The sequence below is a fragment of the Monodelphis domestica genome, chromosome 4 (genome assembly GCF_027887165.1).
Source record: "Monodelphis domestica isolate mMonDom1 chromosome 4, mMonDom1.pri, whole genome shotgun sequence".
NCBI lineage: Eukaryota > Metazoa > Chordata > Mammalia > Didelphimorphia > Didelphidae > Monodelphis > Monodelphis domestica.
In genome coordinates, this window is record NC_077230.1 from 272,232,065 (window position 1) to 272,251,453 (window position 19,389).

Below are 19,389 nucleotides of genomic sequence, written 5' to 3' on the forward strand. Positions count from 1 at the left end.
CCTACCTCATAGGGCTGTTGTGAAGATCAAATGAGATAATATTTTTATATGTTCAGCAGAGTGTCTAGCATATAGTGAGTGCTATGTAAATATTAGCTATTATTATTAATAGACAAGGTGTAACTGAATCTACTTGAGAATAGGCTTTGCTTTTTATTGAATGAACAAACATACTCAATATAAGCATTCATGTTATTTTCTGACACTATTGAAAGTTCTGGAATTCCCCATTTCTCTGTGATGTCTCTGAAGAGCATTTGGGTCAAGAACTCTCCAAGAAAGATTTCCAGCAAAGAAATGAAAAAACCTTGAGTCCACTTACTGATACTAATCCTGGTACTGCTTAAAATATTTTTCTGCTCAAGATTTTCTTCATGGCCAATTTGACATCCTTGTTCCTCAGGCTATAGATCAGAGGGTTCAGCATGGGTACCACAATGGTGTAGAACACAGAGGATACTTTCCCTTGGCTCATGGAGAGAAGAGAGGAAGGTTTGAGGTACATGAAAGCCCCAGACCCAAAGAAAAGAGAAACAGCCATCATATGGGAGCTGCAGGTGCTAAAGGCTTTGTACCTGCCTTCAGTGGAATTGATATGGAGGATGCTAGAGAGGATTAAAGCATAAGAGATAAAGATAGTGATAGTGGGGACTCCAATATCAATGCCCACAAGAATGAAAACAACCAATTCATTGACATAGGTGCTGGTACACGAGAGCTCCAGGAGAGGGAGTATGTCACACATGTAGTGATTGATGATGTTGTTGTTGCAAAAGGACAGTCTCAGCATGCTTCCTGTGTGGGGCATGGCACCAGAAAACCCCATCACGTAGGCACAAACTGCTAGCAGGCAGCAGACTTGATAGGACATAGTGATGTTGTAAAGCAGTGGCTTGCAGATAGCAACATAACGATCATATGCCATAGCTGACAGCAGGAAGGACTCAGAAATTACAAAGAAACAAAAGAAATATAGCTGAGCCATGCACCCTGAATAGGAAATGGTGTTTTTCACTGATACAAAATTCACAAGCATCTTGGGGATAATAGATGAGGAGTAACAGAGATCTACGAAGGACAGATTGAATAGAAAATAGTACATGGGGGTATGAAGATGAGAATTAAGACCAATCAAAACAATCAAGCCCAGGTTTCCCACCACAGTGATCACATAGATCCCAAGGAACAGGAAGAAAAGAGGGATCTGGAGTTCTGGTTGGTCAGTTAAACCAAAAAGGATAAACTCAGACACAAAGGAGTCATTTTCTCTGCCCATTCTGTGGAGAAAGAAAAAAAATCACATTAGAAGGTTGCCTCAGCCATTCCTTCGATTGTCCATTGACAAGAAGGAAAATCAATCTGGGTCTTTTAGAATTGGGTTTCACTAGAGAAAGCTTGAACCAACTCACCAGAACTGATCTTTAAATTTTCTTTTTTTTCCCCCTTAAACTCCTACCTTTTCTTTTAGAATCAATACTGAGTATTAGTTCCAAGGCATAAGAGGAGTAAGAGTTATGCATTTGGAGTTAAGTGACTTGCGCAGGGTAACACAACTAGGAAATGTCTGGAGCCACATTTGAATGAACACAGGATTTCCCAACTCCAGACCTGAAGCTCTATGCACTGAGCCAACTAGGTGCCTCTGATTATTCAATTTTCATTGTGACCATTAACATATCAGATATGGCCAAGTGCTAGAAATCAAGCCTTAATTCATTCTCTTGTTGATTGCCTAGACTTAAGAAAGTGATGGAGAAAATTTTAATAATGCAGATTGAACTTTAAAGTGTGTCCTACACACTTTTTTCAGAGTTGGTTATTGAACTTCTACCAGCATACTGCTGCTCCAAACCCATCCCCTGCCTCATTGGGTCTACTATAGCTATCACCAAGACACCCAGGAACTCTAATCTTGTCTGTCACAATTTCTGTGGACAAACTGTTACAACAGGGAAAAGAGCCTGACTCCAGATGCTAACTCACTAAATGAAGAGACAACGGTACCCTCCCAGTCCAGCTCCTCTTAAGGGATGACTCTATATCCAGAGCTTATTACCTCTCTTGTACTTGACTCTACAAGACCAGGAACCAAAACCCGTAGCCCTATTTTGAAGGGAAGGACACACTATATCTGAGTTGCTCACTGAGTAAAACCAAGTCAAAAAAGGAAGCTTGGTTCTCTCCACATAGAAAGTCTTCACAGCTTGACCCCCTAAATAACACATTCTAACCAGCTTGTCTTGGCTTTTCTCAGTGCCCCAGAATCTCACAGAATGGGTCTGGGAGGAAGAAGTAGGGGAGATAGTCTGAAACAAGAAGTAGGGGAGATAGTCTGAAACTCACCTTACTTCTACCTGAAGATGTCAGCTATATATATATATATATATATATATATATATATATATATATATATATATATATATATATGTAAATATATATATATATATTTAAAACTATCTATATAGTTTTGATGAGATTTATGGTGACAGAGTATTATGCTCTGTTTCAAGCTGAGGTTTGTAGACCATGGACTTCACTCAAGCTGTTCTAGGAGAAATTCTATGAAAATAGTCTCAAGTTCACAGTGGGCAAAGGCTCAGAGGGTCCTCTCAAACTGCAGGGAAAGAAACAAAACCAATCCTGTCACTAAAGCCAACAAGTGATAGAAGACCTCAAAAATACACTAACAGACACTCCCCAAGGATATCCAGATTAAAGCAGAGAGAATAGAGATCACTGAGAGTGTTTACACTCTAGACTACAAAGCTCCTTTGGGATTTAACCTTGTACTCAAACTTTTTATTGCACAACAAGATTACACATCCCCCAGTAAAGAGGTAAAAGAATCCTTTGTCTTCCTCTTCCTTTTTTGTCTATAAGTCTAAAGTTTGGGCCAGCTCTTCATTACCCCATTTTTCATGACCTCAAATCTATATTTGACCAAAAGAAAATTCCATCCCTATTGCAGTTCCTTAAACTTATTCCAATTACAGTGAATTTCTCTGTGAATATTAGAGATGGATAGAAAAATGGCAGATGAGGTGCTATCTTAGCTGGCCTCTCAGGAGATTAGCAGGAAGCATGTAAACTCTACATTTACTCCTGACTATATAGGAGAGAAGCCAGCACCAGAGCTATTCTGCTTCTGCTCAGAGAACAAAAAGTATTCCCCTCATTCCCATTTAAACACACAACTAACTCTCTGATGGCTTTGGGTAGAGTTAGAATGTCTCTCCTCCACAGTTTTAGATCTTAACATTTCATCAGACTACTGCACACATATTCAAATTGGAGATGTAAGTCAATTCTAAGAATTACTGAGGGTAAGCCTAATCTATAGGTCACACACTTGTTGCTCTTACCATATGCTCAAATAAAAAAAATTAACATTCAAAATGTATATTTAGGGAATAATAGAATTCCAGAGTCAGAAATAACTTTAGAAATCATCTCATCTAGACACTTTCCCTAGCATGATTCTATTAAAAAATATCTAAGAGGTCATTCCAGGTTCTGCTCAAAGATCTCCAGTGATCAATATGTAATAAATAAGTCTATTCAATTCTTAGGCAGCTAATCACTAGGAATTGTTTCCATACATGTGGAGCCAAAATCAACCTTTCTCTGACTTCCATCAATTGATCTGCCCTCTGAGATCATACAAAATAAATTTTATTCTTTTTCAACATAGCTCACTAAATTTTGATGAACAAGAACAAGAAAGAGGATAATATAAGATAATTAAATTCTATTAGTTTATTTCTTAAGAAGCATATAAGCAGACATATAGATATATTAAATTTAACAAAATAAAAATAAAATTGCCTTTTTTGTGTTTCTCTTCTATACTTTTGGTATTCTTCTGAGCATATTCATATCTATTGATACTCTTTTTTTGCATATTTTTCACTCAAAATAATTTATCATATCCCTCAGTAAAAGATCTCTTTTTAACAAGTATATATAATCAATCAAAAAGAAATAAATACATTGGCCAATTTTGAGAACATATATCCTGTTAATATGTTACTATTTACTCACATTTGTCTTCTAAATCTGTACTAACCTCATTTATCTACTTAACCAAGTTCAAAAGAATGTAGAATATTAAAATATTATTCAAAGAAAGATCTTAGCTATGGCACATTCATGTGTTTGTAGTCTATCTCTTCCAATGCAGATGGAAATAATAAAGAATGCCTTGGCTAAGACAGAAAATGCAGAGTATGGAATCACTTATTCTACATCACCAATAGATGATTCCAAGGGAGTACTGTGATACCATGTGGCAATAATAAAGATGGATAAGATGGGATGGCTCTTAAATGTTTTGTAATGTATTATCTCCCCTTCAGTAATAAAACAGGGTTACATATTCTCTATAACTCTATACTTAAAGTAGGGACTTCCTCTATGGAGGCTATCTCATTCCTTTGTTCATTCAGTCAATATTTATTGTATACTTTTTATATGCAAAGCATGATGCTAGGTATAAAGGAGATAGGAATCTGAAAAATGCAATCGCTTCCCTCAAGGAGTTTTCAAAAAAGTAGAAAAGATAAAATAAGAGACTATAAGATAAAATAAGAGACTATATGATAATTAAGAATAATACCTCTGTATTCTATCCAAGATACATAGGAAATGAAACAAATATAGAAGAACAAGTTATTCCCCAGTAGGTGAGGTCAACTGACTTGAACAAACAATTCTTGAATAAAGAATACAAACAATCAACAACCACATTTTGGTTGTTGCTCCAACAATATGTTTGGAGGGAAAATGCTCCACTACACTAATAAGAGTAGCAAAAATTAAAACAACATTGAGATTCCACATCCCACCAAACAGATTGACAAAGATTACAAAAGAGGAGAAAATGGACTGTTTGAAGGATTGTGGGAGGACAGGCACTTGTTGTTGGCAGAGTTGTGAATTGTTAAAATAATTCTTAAAACAAATTGGACTGGTGTAAACTATGTGGCTCAGTGGATAGAGAGCCAGGCCTGGAGACTGGAGGTCCTGGGTTTGAATCTGGCTTCAGAAAATTCCTAACTGTGTGACCCTGGACAAGTTATTTAACCCCAATTACCTAGCCTTACCATTCTTTTGCCTTAGAGTTAATACTTCATGTCTATTCTAAGACAGAAGGTAAGGGTTTTAAAAGAAAAAAAAAGTACACCAAATGTCACTAAACTCTATATATCTTTTGATCCAACAGTAATATTATATGTATATATACACGTATGTGGGTTTATGTACATACACACTGTAACAGTCCACACATGTGTATGTATAAGATAGATGTTTGATCTATGGAATTGTATTAAGAAAGGCATGGTCAGACCTGTGCATAGCAGAAAAGGTCTTGACCTTTGATCTCAGCATTCTTAACATTTTGGCTCCAATCCAGGTTTCTTTGTCTTCACCTGGTTAGAATACTCCACACCTGGAACTTGTTGTAATTTACATTTGAACCAATGGCAATCCACTGTGTGCTGTTGCATATGCATTATGTACCTCTTACCACATTATCCTAATAAAAACAGAGGATCCACCCTCTCTTACCACTCTTACCTTTCTTTTCTCTTACTTGGAACTTGGCTGCATGCCAGGAATCACTCCCTCTATGGAGCCCCATCTATCTCTCTAAAGATCTTTCTTTAATCTTTCCTTCCTTCTCACCTGACCTCAGGCCAGTGCAAACTGCACTCAGAGCCTAGACTCTCAATCTGTCAGAGGTTATTTCTCAACTGATTGCTATCCTCATACCTGATTCACGTATTGCTGATTATTTTTATCTTTCTGCATTGTATCCCTACAAAGAAAGATAACAGGAGCTCTTCTGTGCAGTTCCTCCCTGCTATCTGATCTGTGTTTGTGTCTGCCTCAGTCTCCCTAAATATCCCTCCAGCTTCTGTTCTCCTCCTCAAATCATAATCAGGTAAATATTCCCTCTTGTGCAGTGGCTGCTGGCCAGCTCTCTGCACACACACACACACACACACACACACACACACACATACACATATATAAAGTGAGAGAGAGAGAGAAGACAGAAGTCAATCATTGAAACTAAGGAGGGTGCCCAACAATTGGGGAATAGATGAAAAAAATGTGGTTGGTTGGATATAATGCAATATTACAGTATAAGAATATATAGAACAAATTTGGAGAAACTTGTAAAGATTTATACAAACTGATGCAGAGTGAAATCAACAGAACAGGAAGATATTCCCCAATCAACAAATAGTCAATGGATATAAATTAGCAGTTTTCACATGATGAAATCAAAATATCAATAACACATGAAAAAGTGTTCTAAATCTCTTATAATTAGATAAATGCAAATGAAAACAACTCAAAAGTACCACCATACACCTAGCAGACTAGCCAATATGGCAGCAAAGGAAAGTTATAAATGTTGGAGGAGATGTGGCAAAATTGGGACAAATAATACACAGCTGGTGGAGTTGCGAATTGGTCCAACTGTTCTGGAGGGCAATTTGGAACTATGCCCAAAGGGCTTTAAAATACTGACTAGCCTTTGACCCAGCCATACCACTGTTGGTTTTGTACCCCAAAGAGATAAAAGGGAAAAGACTTGTAAAAAATGTTTATAGTCAAGCTCTTTGTGGTAATTCCATGTGAACTGGACAGACCTCCAGGAATTGATGCAGAGCAAAAGGAGCAGAACCAGGAGAACATTGCACACCAAGACTGATGCACTGTGCCATAATTGAATGTAATAGATTTTTCTACTACCAGCAATGCAATGACCGAGGACAATTCAGAGAAACGTATTTGAAAGCACACTATCCCCATCCAGAGAAAGAACTGTGGAAGCAGAAATGCAGAAGAAAAACATATGATTGATCATGTAGTTTAATGAGGATATGATTGGGGTTTTAATGTGAAATCTACTGCAAATATGAATAACATGGAAATGGGTTTTGAACAATGATACATGTATAACCCAGTGGAACTGCTTGTCAGCTTTGGGAGAGGGAAGGAAAGAGGAGGGGGGTTGGGGGACATCATGAACCTGTAACCATGTAAACATGGAAAAATATTCTAAATTAAAAAAAATTAAAGAACAGGAAGGTACAGCACCTGGGACATCTAGTGTTTATTACACCAAATGGAACATAATAGTTGCTTTTAAATGCATGTTGACTACAACACTATAAAAAAATTTATAAGACTTAAAACTTTGATCAATTTAATGATCAAGTACAATTCCAGAAGACCAGTGGTGAAGCATGCTTTCCATGTTTTGACAGAGAAGTAATGGATTAGAAATCAGAACAAGGCATACAGTTTTGAAGATGATGGATGTGTGAATTTCTTTTATTTGCTACAAAGTAGAGAGATTTTGAAGGAAAGAGGAGAATGGGGATGAGAAGCAGTGGAATTGATAGTGGTGCCAAAAAAAAGAAAAGAAGAGTATCAATTAAACATAAAACTAAACAAAAGAAAACAAATTAGTTCAAAAGGGGACATAAGTAGGGAAATTCTATTATCACATTATAAATTTTAATATATTTTTTTCAAAACAATCTAAAAAAGTTCACCATTTCTTGCACAATCTTCATTCCTATTCTTCTTTCTAAGTTAAAGTTTTTGTCCATATATTTTTTTACATAGTGCAGAAAATTGAGCTGATGGAGTTGTACATATATTTCATTCAGTCTTAGAGGTTGAAAAGCTATGCTAAGGTACTGGGCTCAGAAAGCAGTCATATTAATATGAAAGTGTCATGGTTCATTACTGGGAAATTGGTAGGAAGAATAAGAAGTAACAGTGGCATCATGAGATGAAGAAGAGTAATTTAATGGAACTGTTAGGTGGCACAGCATCTAGAAAACTCACTCTCTAATCAGGAAATCTGAGTCCAAATCCAACCTCAGACACTTATCAGCTATGTGACCGTGGGCAAGTCACTTAACCTCTGCCTACCTCAATTTTCTCAAATGTAAAATGAGTATAATAATCAAACCTTATTCCCAGGGTTGATGCGAGGATTAAATGAGATATTTCAAATTTGTAAAAGGTGTAGGAATAAAAAATCCATTCCCCAATTTATTTTAATGATCAAAATACATGAACAGCAGATCTCAAAGCAACAAGTTCAAGCAATCAACAACAAAATGAGAAAAATGCTATTAATCACTGATAATTATAGAATTGGAAACTAAAGCAACTCTGAAGTTTTATCTCAATTTCTCTGTAGTTATTCAATCATTTTCAGTCATGTCCAACTCTTTATGACCCAATTTGTGGTCTTCTTGGCATAGACACTGAAGTGATTTCCTCTTATAACCATTAAATTTTCAAAGATGTAAAAAAGGAAAATTATGAATTTGAATAAACTGTTGGAGGGAAATGGTGTATTGATATACTGTTGGTAGAGCTATGAACTAGTATATACTTCATGGAAAGCAATTTGGAACTATGCCCCAAAATATCCATTTATACCATTATTAGGCCTACTCCCCAAAAGAGATCAAAGAAAAGAGGAAATTACTAATAAATACAAAAATATTTATAGCACCTCTTTTTGTCATGAGAAATAATTATAAACTAGAGGGGCAAGACAGTGCTCAGAACAGGAGAATGACTGAACAATTTATGAAATATGAATGTTATTAAGTACTACTTTGTTAAAAGAAAAGACAAATGGTCTCAGAGATACCTGGGAAGATTTGTATGAACTGATGAGCAAAGAAGTAAGCAAAATGAGAAAAACAAATAATAAAATGGTAACGAGATCATAAAGACAAACAGCCTTGAAAGACTTAAGAAATCTGATGAATACAATGACAAACTACCTTTTCAAAGAAATTATGATGAAGCATGCTACTCATCTGCTGAAAGAGAGAACATATCTAAGTGCAAAATGAAAAGTGTATTTTTACATGGACACCATTGAAATCTGTTTTACTTGACAATGTATATTCAGTATAAGGGTTTGGCTTTTGTTTGGTTTGGTTGTTTAGTTGAGAGAAAGTGGGAAGGAGAGAAAATAATTAAAAATTTAAATTAAAGAAAATCATAAATGAATGAAGTATGTCTAAAAATCACAACTCATCACAGGAGATCTAAGTGTTGAAGACAATCAGATAAAGATGACAGCATATGCAGAAATGGATGAGGGGGGAAACACAGACACCAAAAACATCGAGGTCAAAACTACCACCCTCAGAAAAAAAAAAATATTTAGATTAATGGAACCCCCATTTGGCATTATACAAAATTTATGGCTTCCTCTTTCCAAGCTCCTCCTTAAACACAAAGTAATGATCAAGACTAAAATGTGCAGCCAAATTTTATAAGTATATGTTTATACATTAAATGTATATGTTTATACATAACCAAACCTTTGGACACTTAGGGTTTAGTGACATTATTGTACCTGATCTAATATCTTACTTTACAAATTTAAGAAAATCCTTTTGTTCCCAGGATCTTATACTCTGTTGACAGAGAATACTAAGAAACAAGTAATTGTGACAAAAAAAATTAGACTAATTAGAAAAATGCATGTAAGATGTGGTAGTAGTCTCTCGTTAACCGAGGATGATGATTGTCGTTGTGCGTTTTTGTGCACAAAGACACTTGTGCACGAAGATTTAAGTGGAAAAGTCGTTGCACAGAGACAGTCTCACTCTCTTGGCGTTGGAAGCCTGGGTCCAGTGGCACGAAAACTCATTACACCTGGAGACTTCCTCAGCTGCATTGGATGGCCCTGTTGTCTTTTGTGCTCCAACACGCCCTGAGCACTCCACAGTGCTTTGCTGCATCGCCATCTCAGCCGCTGAACCTTCTTATTGGTTTCTTCCAGCTGTTTGGCCGAAGCAGTCTTCACATGCTGGGTGAGCAAAGCCCTGGTTCACCAGGGGTCGGGGACAACCCGATGGCTACCCTCACAAGGTTTAGCCGGCCTGTTGAAGCCGTTGCCCGGGGTGTGGCCGCTGCCACATGCTAGCAGCTACTGGGAGCCACAAGTGAGAGCTGGGTGTCAGGTGAGGGTCAGAGGCTGGAGAGCTGCCCTAGGAGGGCACGACAAGCCCTCCATACCAAAGGTACTACCCCTCCCTGAACAGCCCATACACCCCTCCACCACATATACTATGTGTTTGATAATCACAGAATCTTCGTTTCCACTATCATAAGATTTCTTCCTCAATATTTCCATCTTTTCCTAGTCACACCTGTTACCTGAGCAGCTACTAGACAACAACAAGCTCCATCTACTAAAATGGAAGCTGGTTTTCAGTCCCCAATTTCTGCCACAAAGTTCCTGCCTCCTTGAAAAGCCCCAAAGTCGGTTCTGTTAAACAGTTCAGCACTAAAGTATCAGCACCACAATATCAGGCCAGCTCTTAGCCACTCTGCTGCAAAGAACCTCTCCTGACCACTACAATGTGACATACATCCTTAAAGCAACTGAGCTAGTAAGGATTTTATTCAAAGGTCTTTTAAATTGTCACTAAAGAAGCAAGGCAAAGTATTTCCCTTAATGTTACACTCATAATTATCTTCTAGATTTCTGATCTAAAGCAGATCAAAGGGCCTTTGTCTTTCCTTTACCTCAATACTTTTAGTATCTTTGTTTTTGTTTTGGGGGTTTTTTTAAGCACCAATAAAACACTATGTTAGAGGCAGGTGAAATGTAAAGTTTAGATAGTCCATAATCTCCTCTATCCTATGCACAATTTTGTTAAACAATAGACTTTGCTCTCCTGGATCTTAAAGTTTAGTGGGAAGATAAAACACTTAGAGCCCTGCTGGCTATTCCCATGCATAGTATTCAAGGGTTAATCACATATCTCAGTTCACAATTCATAATCCTCCAGTACTTAAGCAATTCAGAATAAAACTTCTGACCTTATATTCATGCAAATGATATTTACTTAAAATAGAGAAAAAATATCAATTGATAATCTACTACTCTCAAAAATATTATCAAAACCTAATATATCCTACATTTATCCTGCAGTGTGCTAGTCTCCACTCCTAATTACCTACTCTATCTCTGCAATACAGTGAGAACAGGAAACTTCAAGTCATTCATGTCAGAATGTTAGGTTGGTATCCGAAGCAACAGTACTGGTTGCACTAGATTTTTCAGAATGGAATATGAGCCATCACAAAAACCCCAGGGCCAAGGATTTAATCATAGGCTCACGTATCTCTAATTGTCATCATCAAGATCCAAAAGGATCTGGAGCTCAGGACTCTCCTGCTACTTATTTAATTTATATTCCCTTCCAATTCTAATATCCAAACTCTGCTATCCTTCCCCATTCCCAGAGCCTGAATCTCATCCCCCACAGACATCTAAATGTAAATGCTTCAGCTAGACACAATGCAAGAATACCCTCTCCAAACAGTCTGCAATGGCCTCACAAATAGACTCCTAGCAAGTACATTTCAGAAACTCTCAGGCTTTTGTAATACAGAGAAAGTGAAAGAAGGCAAGGAAGTGAGAGATTACATATTCATTCAGGGAACAAATAGTAAATCAGATTTGCTGGGAAGTAGTATGGCTGATACAGAATATAATGAGATGAGGTTGGCTTCCAGACTGCAACAACAGTGAAAGCCATGTAAGGTATTTCAGCTACAAGTGATAGGTACCTTTCAAGCACTACTGCCAAAGGAGTACCTCAACCTAGCTGCACTGGCTAGTGCCTGTTCACTCAGTGAAGGTCAAACACTATGAAATCAGCAGAAAGATTCCACCAATCCTGGTTGTAAGTTCAGACTGTCTGGTCATTCCACTCCACTGAGGTCATCAAGTATGCCATTTATGGAGGTGAATTGTGCTTGCAGGGTAAGTGCATGGCAGGGTAGCCAAGCTAAAGGACATAGCCCTTGCTATCACCTATGCAAAAGGTGCAAAAGGTACTCCAAAAAAAAAACAAAATTGATTCATCAATATTAGACTCCCAATTGGGAATTTTCTGGTCCATTTCCTCATTACTATAAGGCTTCCAATGCATATCTGTCCATCATTTGCAAGAACTTCAAAGTCATAGGAGTAGGGCCATTTCTCTACCTTGGTACCACTACCACCATGAAGTTCTACACATGGCTTAGGCTGTATTAGACATCCCCATTCTGTTTCCTTTAGTGAAACCAGATCATAGCTGTGTTTTTTAAAGATCATTGCTAGAACTTCAGAAAAATTAGGCAAAACAAAACAATTCTGAACAGATGACAAGATTATCTAATGACAAAATTTAGGAATTTTATTCTAAGGTACCAGATTCTCTTCCCCAAAATTCCCATATTCACATCTAATGTCTGGCCTGGACATGACAAGCCCACATTATCTTGCTTTAGTAGCAAACCTGGTACATCCTTTCACTAACAAGGTGTCTAACACAAACCTTAACATGAATCTCTTCCTGTTCAAAACTGACAGCCTTTCTAGCTCCTCCTATCAGCTATAGAACCATAGCCTCAGGCTACCCATGATCCTGCTACATTTGTAAGGACCTATCAAGATTGTTTTGATATTCAGTTTAATTTAATTCTTTCATCAAGAAAATGGCAAAAGGTTTATTATATCACACACATGCCCCTTACCCTTTGTCTCAAAATACCATTATAAAAACATATAATTGACAACAACAGGAAACAGGATTTCTTCACATAGTCAACTATTTCTTCTGCTGTGTGCTTTTATTGTAACCTATTCAGGAGCAAGTATTTCTATTACTGGCTCAGAATATGGTGGTCTTGTTCTCTATCTTCCCTGTAAAACACACTCTAATTAATGGGCCTCAATATTCTATGTGTACTGTTGAAAATCATTGCTTCTCAGGGGATGGTTTTATGTTACAAGAACTACCCACAGCTCCATAGTTTGTGGCAGAATTTATGGTCACTGCCTAAACCAAATATATATCCTGGTACTTTTTTAGACTGGTATAGATGAGTTTTGTTGAAAATAAAAGTGAAGTCCACATACAAAAATGTTTTCAAATGAGATTAGGTAAATTTCTCTAAATTCTGAGCACAGAGTGCCACAGCTCCCTAATTCTACCTTCATCCTCTTTCATTCCCTTCATCTGCTTTATCACAGAGACAAACCATGATGAAATATCCATTCATTTTTTCAGGGTATAGGAAACAGATCTAAATCAAGTCTATCTCCAGATATCTCAAATATTGTTACAGCTTCACAAATTTTTTTTCTACTAATAATTTCTCCTGACCACAGAAATATCCTCATCAAAATTATGCTTTCAGTAGCCACTGACAGTTTATGATAATTCTATTATTATAGATTATATTCCTTTACACAAAGCAACAAGAGAAGTCTGTAGATGAAGAACAATACTAGGATATGATAGCAGATCCACAGGAAGGAACAAACACACAAGAACCAAATTTATCAACACATAACACAGAATTACAGCATACTACTGGGCAAGAGCTAGCAAAAGACTTGGGGAATATAGAAATCACCAAGCAAGAGTCAGAGCAAGACACAGATCACACAAAAACACTATATACAATGATATTTGACTCAGAAAGTGAGGAAGACCAAGAACCTTATGAATATATCAAACTTTATAACCAAGATCACAAAGCTTTACAAGAGTGGGATACAGATGATTACATTAACAACTCAAATCAAGAACAAATGATCCTGTCAGAAGAGTTAATTCAGGGCATAGCATACACAAACTCATTAGAATAAATACTGGTGGCATTGGGATTCAAGAATTATCAAGAACTTTATGAAATGTTTGAGGTTGAGGAAGAAGACACTGAATTAGGAGTTTCGAACAAAATTATATACCTAATAGAAAACAACCAGAAGAAGAAGCAAACAACATAATGATCCTATCACACCTTCCTTTCTGTGACTTAGAACTTCTCACAAACCAGATTGTCAATTAACAAAATATATACAAGCTTTACAAACAAGAATAGCAGAATTGCATGAAATGGGATTGATATAACAAACAGTACCCCTGGATTATAATTTGCACAACATCAAACCAGGAGACAAAATATACTTAAATTTTTTAATAGAAAATTGGCTATAGACATAAAATGGACTGGAACCACATGAAGTATTGCTTACTACCCCAACAGCTATAAAAATTACAGGGAAAGACTCATGGTTCCACTGTTTCCACATAAAACCAGAAAAATTCAACATCACTGTAACAGACATAGAAGATGAAGATAGCTACACAAAAGATAGTGCTGTGAAATGAAAATGAGAAGTGAAAACAAAAACTGATTAACATCAAAAAGTATACCACAACTTCTGGTCAAGATGGCGGCTTAGAGAAAGCTAAAGTTCAGATCTCCTGAAACCCTTCCTTACCGATCTCAAACCGAATGCTCCTAGGACACCGAAATTCAAAACGATCAACAGCATAGACCCCGGGAGTCCTCCTCCTGGACCTGGACCTGGATCAAAAGGTACACCCCCCCCCCAAAAAACCAGAACCCGAGACCACTCGGACCTAAGGGGCAAGCAGAAGGAAGATCCTAGGACACATCCCCCCAACCCAGAGCACTGAGTCCGAGTCTGAGGCAACAGAGGCAACCTCAGAGCCCCACGGCCTGCTATTCTGAAGGCCGCTTCCTGAAAACAACCTAACCCAGTGGAGTAGGCACCCAGACAGCAGGGAAAAAGAGAGGGACGGGGGAGCTCGTAACCCCCTGGGAGGAGGCCTCGGAGCTCCAGGAAGCCGCAGCCTCTCCACCTCAGAGAGCAGGGGCTTCTGAAACAACAGCAACCCTCAGGACTGGCAAAAGGGCCTCGGGGGCCGGCTATTCTGAAGGCCACATCCTGAAAACAACCTAACCCAGTCGCGGGGGCACCCAGACAGCAGGGAAACAGAGAAAGGGGGGGATATTGTAACCCCCTGGCTGGATCCCTCCATCCAAGTCTCAAGTCCCTGCCTCAGGGCATACTCAATTCAATCCAGGGAAAGCTAATCTTCTTATCAGGAGCCCTCCCCCAGAGCTCCAGGAAGTCACGGCCCCTCCCCCTCAGAGAGCAGGGTCTTCTGAAACAACAGCAACCCTCAGGACTGGCAAAAGGACCCCAGGGCCTGCTATTCTGAAGGCTGCTTCCTGAAAACAACCTGACCCAGTCAAGGGGGCACCCAGACAGCAGGGAAACAGAGAGACAGGGGAGCTCGTAACCCCATGGCTGGAACCTTCCATCTGAATCTCAGTTCAACCCAGGGAAAGCTCATCTTCTTATCAGGAGCCCTCGCCCTGAGCCCAGGGAAGCCGAGGCCTCTCCCCCTCAGAGAGCAGGGTCTTCTGAAACAACAGCAACCCTCAGGACTGGCAAAAGGGCCTTGGGAGCTGGCTATTCTGAAGGCCACATCCTGAAAACAACCTAACCCAGTTGAGGGGGCACCTAGACAGCAGGGAAACAGAGAGAGAGGGGGGAGCTTGTAACCCCCTGGCTGGATCCTTCCATCAGAGTCTCACAAAAAAAGTCCCTGCCTCAAGGCATACTAAATTCAACCCAGGGAAAGCTAATCTCATTAGGAGCCCTCAGAGCTCCAGGAAGCCGCAGCCCCTCCCCCCACAGAGTGCAGGCACTGGCCGGCTAAGGCACAGGAACAAGGGCCAAGCTAGGCTTAGAGTGTGGAAGTAAGGCAACGGAGAAGCAGCAGGAGGGTGCCGAGGAGAGGAGGGCAGTAACAGGGACACACCAGCAACTCCTGGCTTCCCGGGAACACAGAACAACAACTGCATAGAAAGGACAATCTGCCTAGGGCTAAAACCTCTGAACACCAGGCAGAGATGAGAAAAGCTAATCCCCCCCCCCACTCAGATAGAGATGGCAAACTCCACAGAAGCACAAAAGTCCCAAAATTAAAAAAAAAAAAAAAACAAGGAGAAGGGGGTGACTTTGGACACATTTTATGGAGCAAAAATACAAAACACAGAGGAGATAGAAGAGGAAACACAAGCAAATGCTCCAAAACCTTACAAAGGAAATGGAAACTCTCCACAAACCCATGAAGAATTTGAATCTGAAATGATCAAAAAGATGGAAGCCTTCTGGGAGGAAAAGTGGTAAATAATGCAAAAGAAATTTACGCATCTACAAAACCAGTTTGACCAAAGTGAAAAGGAAAACCAGGCTTTAAAGCAAGAACTAATAAAGAAAAGCCAAAAGACCAAGAAATTAGAAGAGAACATAAAATATCTCACTGACAAAATGACAGATTTGGAAAATAGAGGGAGAAGAGATAATTTAAGAATAATTGGACTTCCAGAAAAGCCAGAAATAAACAGCAAACTCGACATCGTAATACAAGATATAATCAAAGAAAATTGCCCAGAGATTCTAGAACAAGGGGGCAATACAGCCACTGACAGAGCTCACAGAACACCCTCTACACTAAACCCCCAAAAGACAACTCCCAGGAATGTAATTGCCAAATTCCAAAACTCTCAAACAAAAGAAAAAATCCTGCAAAAAGCCAGAAAAAGACAATTTAGATATAAAGGAATGCCAATCAGGGTCACACAAGACCTTGCAAGTTCCACTCTGAATGATCATAAGGCATGGAACATGATCTTCAGAAAGGCAAGAGAGCTGGGTCTTCAACCAAGAATCAGCTATCCAGCAAAACTGACTATATACTTCCAAGGGAAAGTATGGGCATTCAACAAAATAGAAGATTTCCAACTTTTTGCAACGAAAAGACCAGAGCTCTGTGGAAAGTTCGATATCGAAAATCAAACAGCATGGAATACCTAAAAAGGTAAATATGAAGGAAAGGGAAAAGGAGAAAAATGTTATCTTCTTCTTTTACTCAAACTCTCTTCTATAAGGACTACATTTATATCAATCTATGTATACTAACATGTGGGGAAAAGGTAATGTGTAAATAGAGGGAAAAGAAAGACCAAATAGAATAATCATTCTCACACAAAGATTCACATGGGAAGGGGAGGGGAAGAAAACTCCTATAAGCAGGAGAGGAAGAGAGTTTTTACTTAAACCTTACTCTCAGGGAAATCAACTCTGAGAGGGAAAAACATCCAGATCCATTGGGATCTTGAATTCTATCTCACCCAACAAGGGTAGGGAGAAGGGAAAACCAAGGGGGGGAAGGGGAGAGGGAAAACAAAAAGGGAGGGAAAGAGAGGGGGGAGGGGGAGGGAACAAAAAGGGAGGGACTAAAAAGGGAAACATATCAAGGGAGGGGATAAGGGGGACTGATTCAAAGTAAATCACTGGACTAAAAGGTAGAGCCGAAGGAAAAAAGGTTAGAATTAGGGAAGGTTATCAAAATGCCAGGGAGTCCACAAATGACAGTCATAACCTTGAACATGAATGGGATGAACTCACCCATAAAATGTAGATGAATAGCAGAATGGATTAGAATCCAAAACCCTACCATATGTTGTCTTCAAGAAACACACATGAGATGAGGAGACACACACAAGGTCAGAATTAAAGGATGGAGTAAGACCTTCTGGGCCTCAACTGATAGAAAGAAGGCAGGAGTGGTAATCATGATATCTGATAAAGCCAATGCAAAAATAGACCTGATCAAAAGGGATAGGGAAGGTAATTATATTTTGTTAAAAGGGACTTTAGATAATGAGGAAATATCACTAATCAACATGTATGCACCAAATAATATAGCACCCAAATTTCTAATGGAGAAACTAGGAGAATTGAAGGAAGAAATAGACAGTAAAACCATATTAGTGGGAGACTTAAACCAACCATTATCAAATTTAGATAAATCAAACCAAAAAATAAAAAAGAAAGAGGTGAAAGAAGTGAATGAAATCTTAGAAAAATTAGAATTAATAGACATATGGATAAAAATAAATAGGGATAAAAAGGAATACACCTTCTTCTCAGCACCACATGGCACATTCACAAAAATTGACCATACATTAGGTCACAGAAACATAGCACACAAATGCAGAAAAGCAGAAATAATAAATGCAGCCTTCTCAGATCACAAGGCAATAAAAATAATGATCAGTAAAGGTACATGGAAAACCAAATAAAAAACTAATTGGAAATTAAACAATATGATACTCCAAAATCTTTTAGTTACAGAAGAAATCACAGAAACAATTAATAATTTTATAAAGGAAAATGACAATGGTGAGACATCCTTTCAAACCTTTTGGGATGCAGCCAAAGCTGTAATCAGGGGTAAATTTCATATCCCTGAGTGCATATATCAACAAACTAGGGAGAGCAGAGATCAATCAATTGGAAATGCAAATAAAAAAACTCGAAAGCGATCAAATTAAAAACCCCAAGCAGAAAACCAAACTAGAAATCCTAAAAATTAAGGGAGAAATTAATAAAATCAAAAGTGATAGAACTATTGATTTAATAAATAAGACAAGAAGCTGGTACTTTGAAAAAAACAAACAAAATAGACAAAGTACTGGTCAATCTAATTAAAAAAAGGAAGAAAAGCAAATTAACAGCATCAAAGATGAAAAGGGGGGCAGCACCTCCGATGAAGAGGAAATCAAGGCAATCATTAGAAATTACTTTGCCCGATTATATGGCAATAAATACACCAATTTAGGTGATATGGATGAATATATACAAAAATACAAACTGCCTAGACTAACAGAAGAGGAAATAGAATTCTTAAATAATCCCATATCAGAAAATGAAATCCAACAAACTATCAAAGAACTTCCTAAGAAAAAATCCCCAGGGCTGATGGATTCACCAGTGAATTCTATCAAACATTCAGAGAACAGTTAATCCCAATACTATACAAACTATTTGACATAATAAGCAAAGAGGGAGTTCTACCAAACTCCTTTTATGACACAAACATGGTACTGATTCCAAAACCAGGCAGGTCAAAAACAGAGAAAGAAAACTATAGACCAATCTCCCTAATGAATATAGATGCAAAAATCTTAAATAGGATACTAGCAAAAAGACTCCAGCAAGTGATCAGAAGGGTCATCCACCATGATCAAGTAGGATTTATACCAGAGATGCAGGGCTGGTTCAATATTAGGAAAACCATCCACATAATTGACCACATCAACAAACAAACCAACAAGAATCACATGATTATCTCAATAGACACAGAAAAAGCCTTTGATAAAATACAACAACCATTCCTATTAAAAACACTAGAAAGCATAGGAATAGAAGGGTCTTTCCTAAAAATAATAAACAGTATATATCTAAAACCATCAGCTAATATCATCTGCAATGGGGATAAACTAGATGCATTCCCAATAAGATCAGGAGTGAAACAAGGATGCCCATTATAACCTCTACTATTTGACATTGTACTAGAAACACTAGCAGTAGCAATTAGAGAAGAAAAAGAAATTGAAGGCATCAAAATAGGCAAGGAGGAGACCAAGTTA

General features: G+C 38.1%; 1 protein-coding gene across 1 annotated transcript; it reads right to left on the bottom strand.

The window, feature by feature from the left end:
- Window positions 1–209: 209 nt before the first annotated feature.
- Window positions 210–2,321, bottom strand: LOC100017637 (olfactory receptor 145-like). The gene has a single exon (XM_001371097.4). It carries the CDS (start codon window positions 1,274–1,276, stop codon window positions 344–346), a length of 933 nt encoding a protein of 310 aa, XP_001371134.3. The 5' UTR covers window positions 1,277–2,321; the 3' UTR covers window positions 210–343.
- Window positions 2,322–19,389: the final 17,068 nt, after the last annotated feature.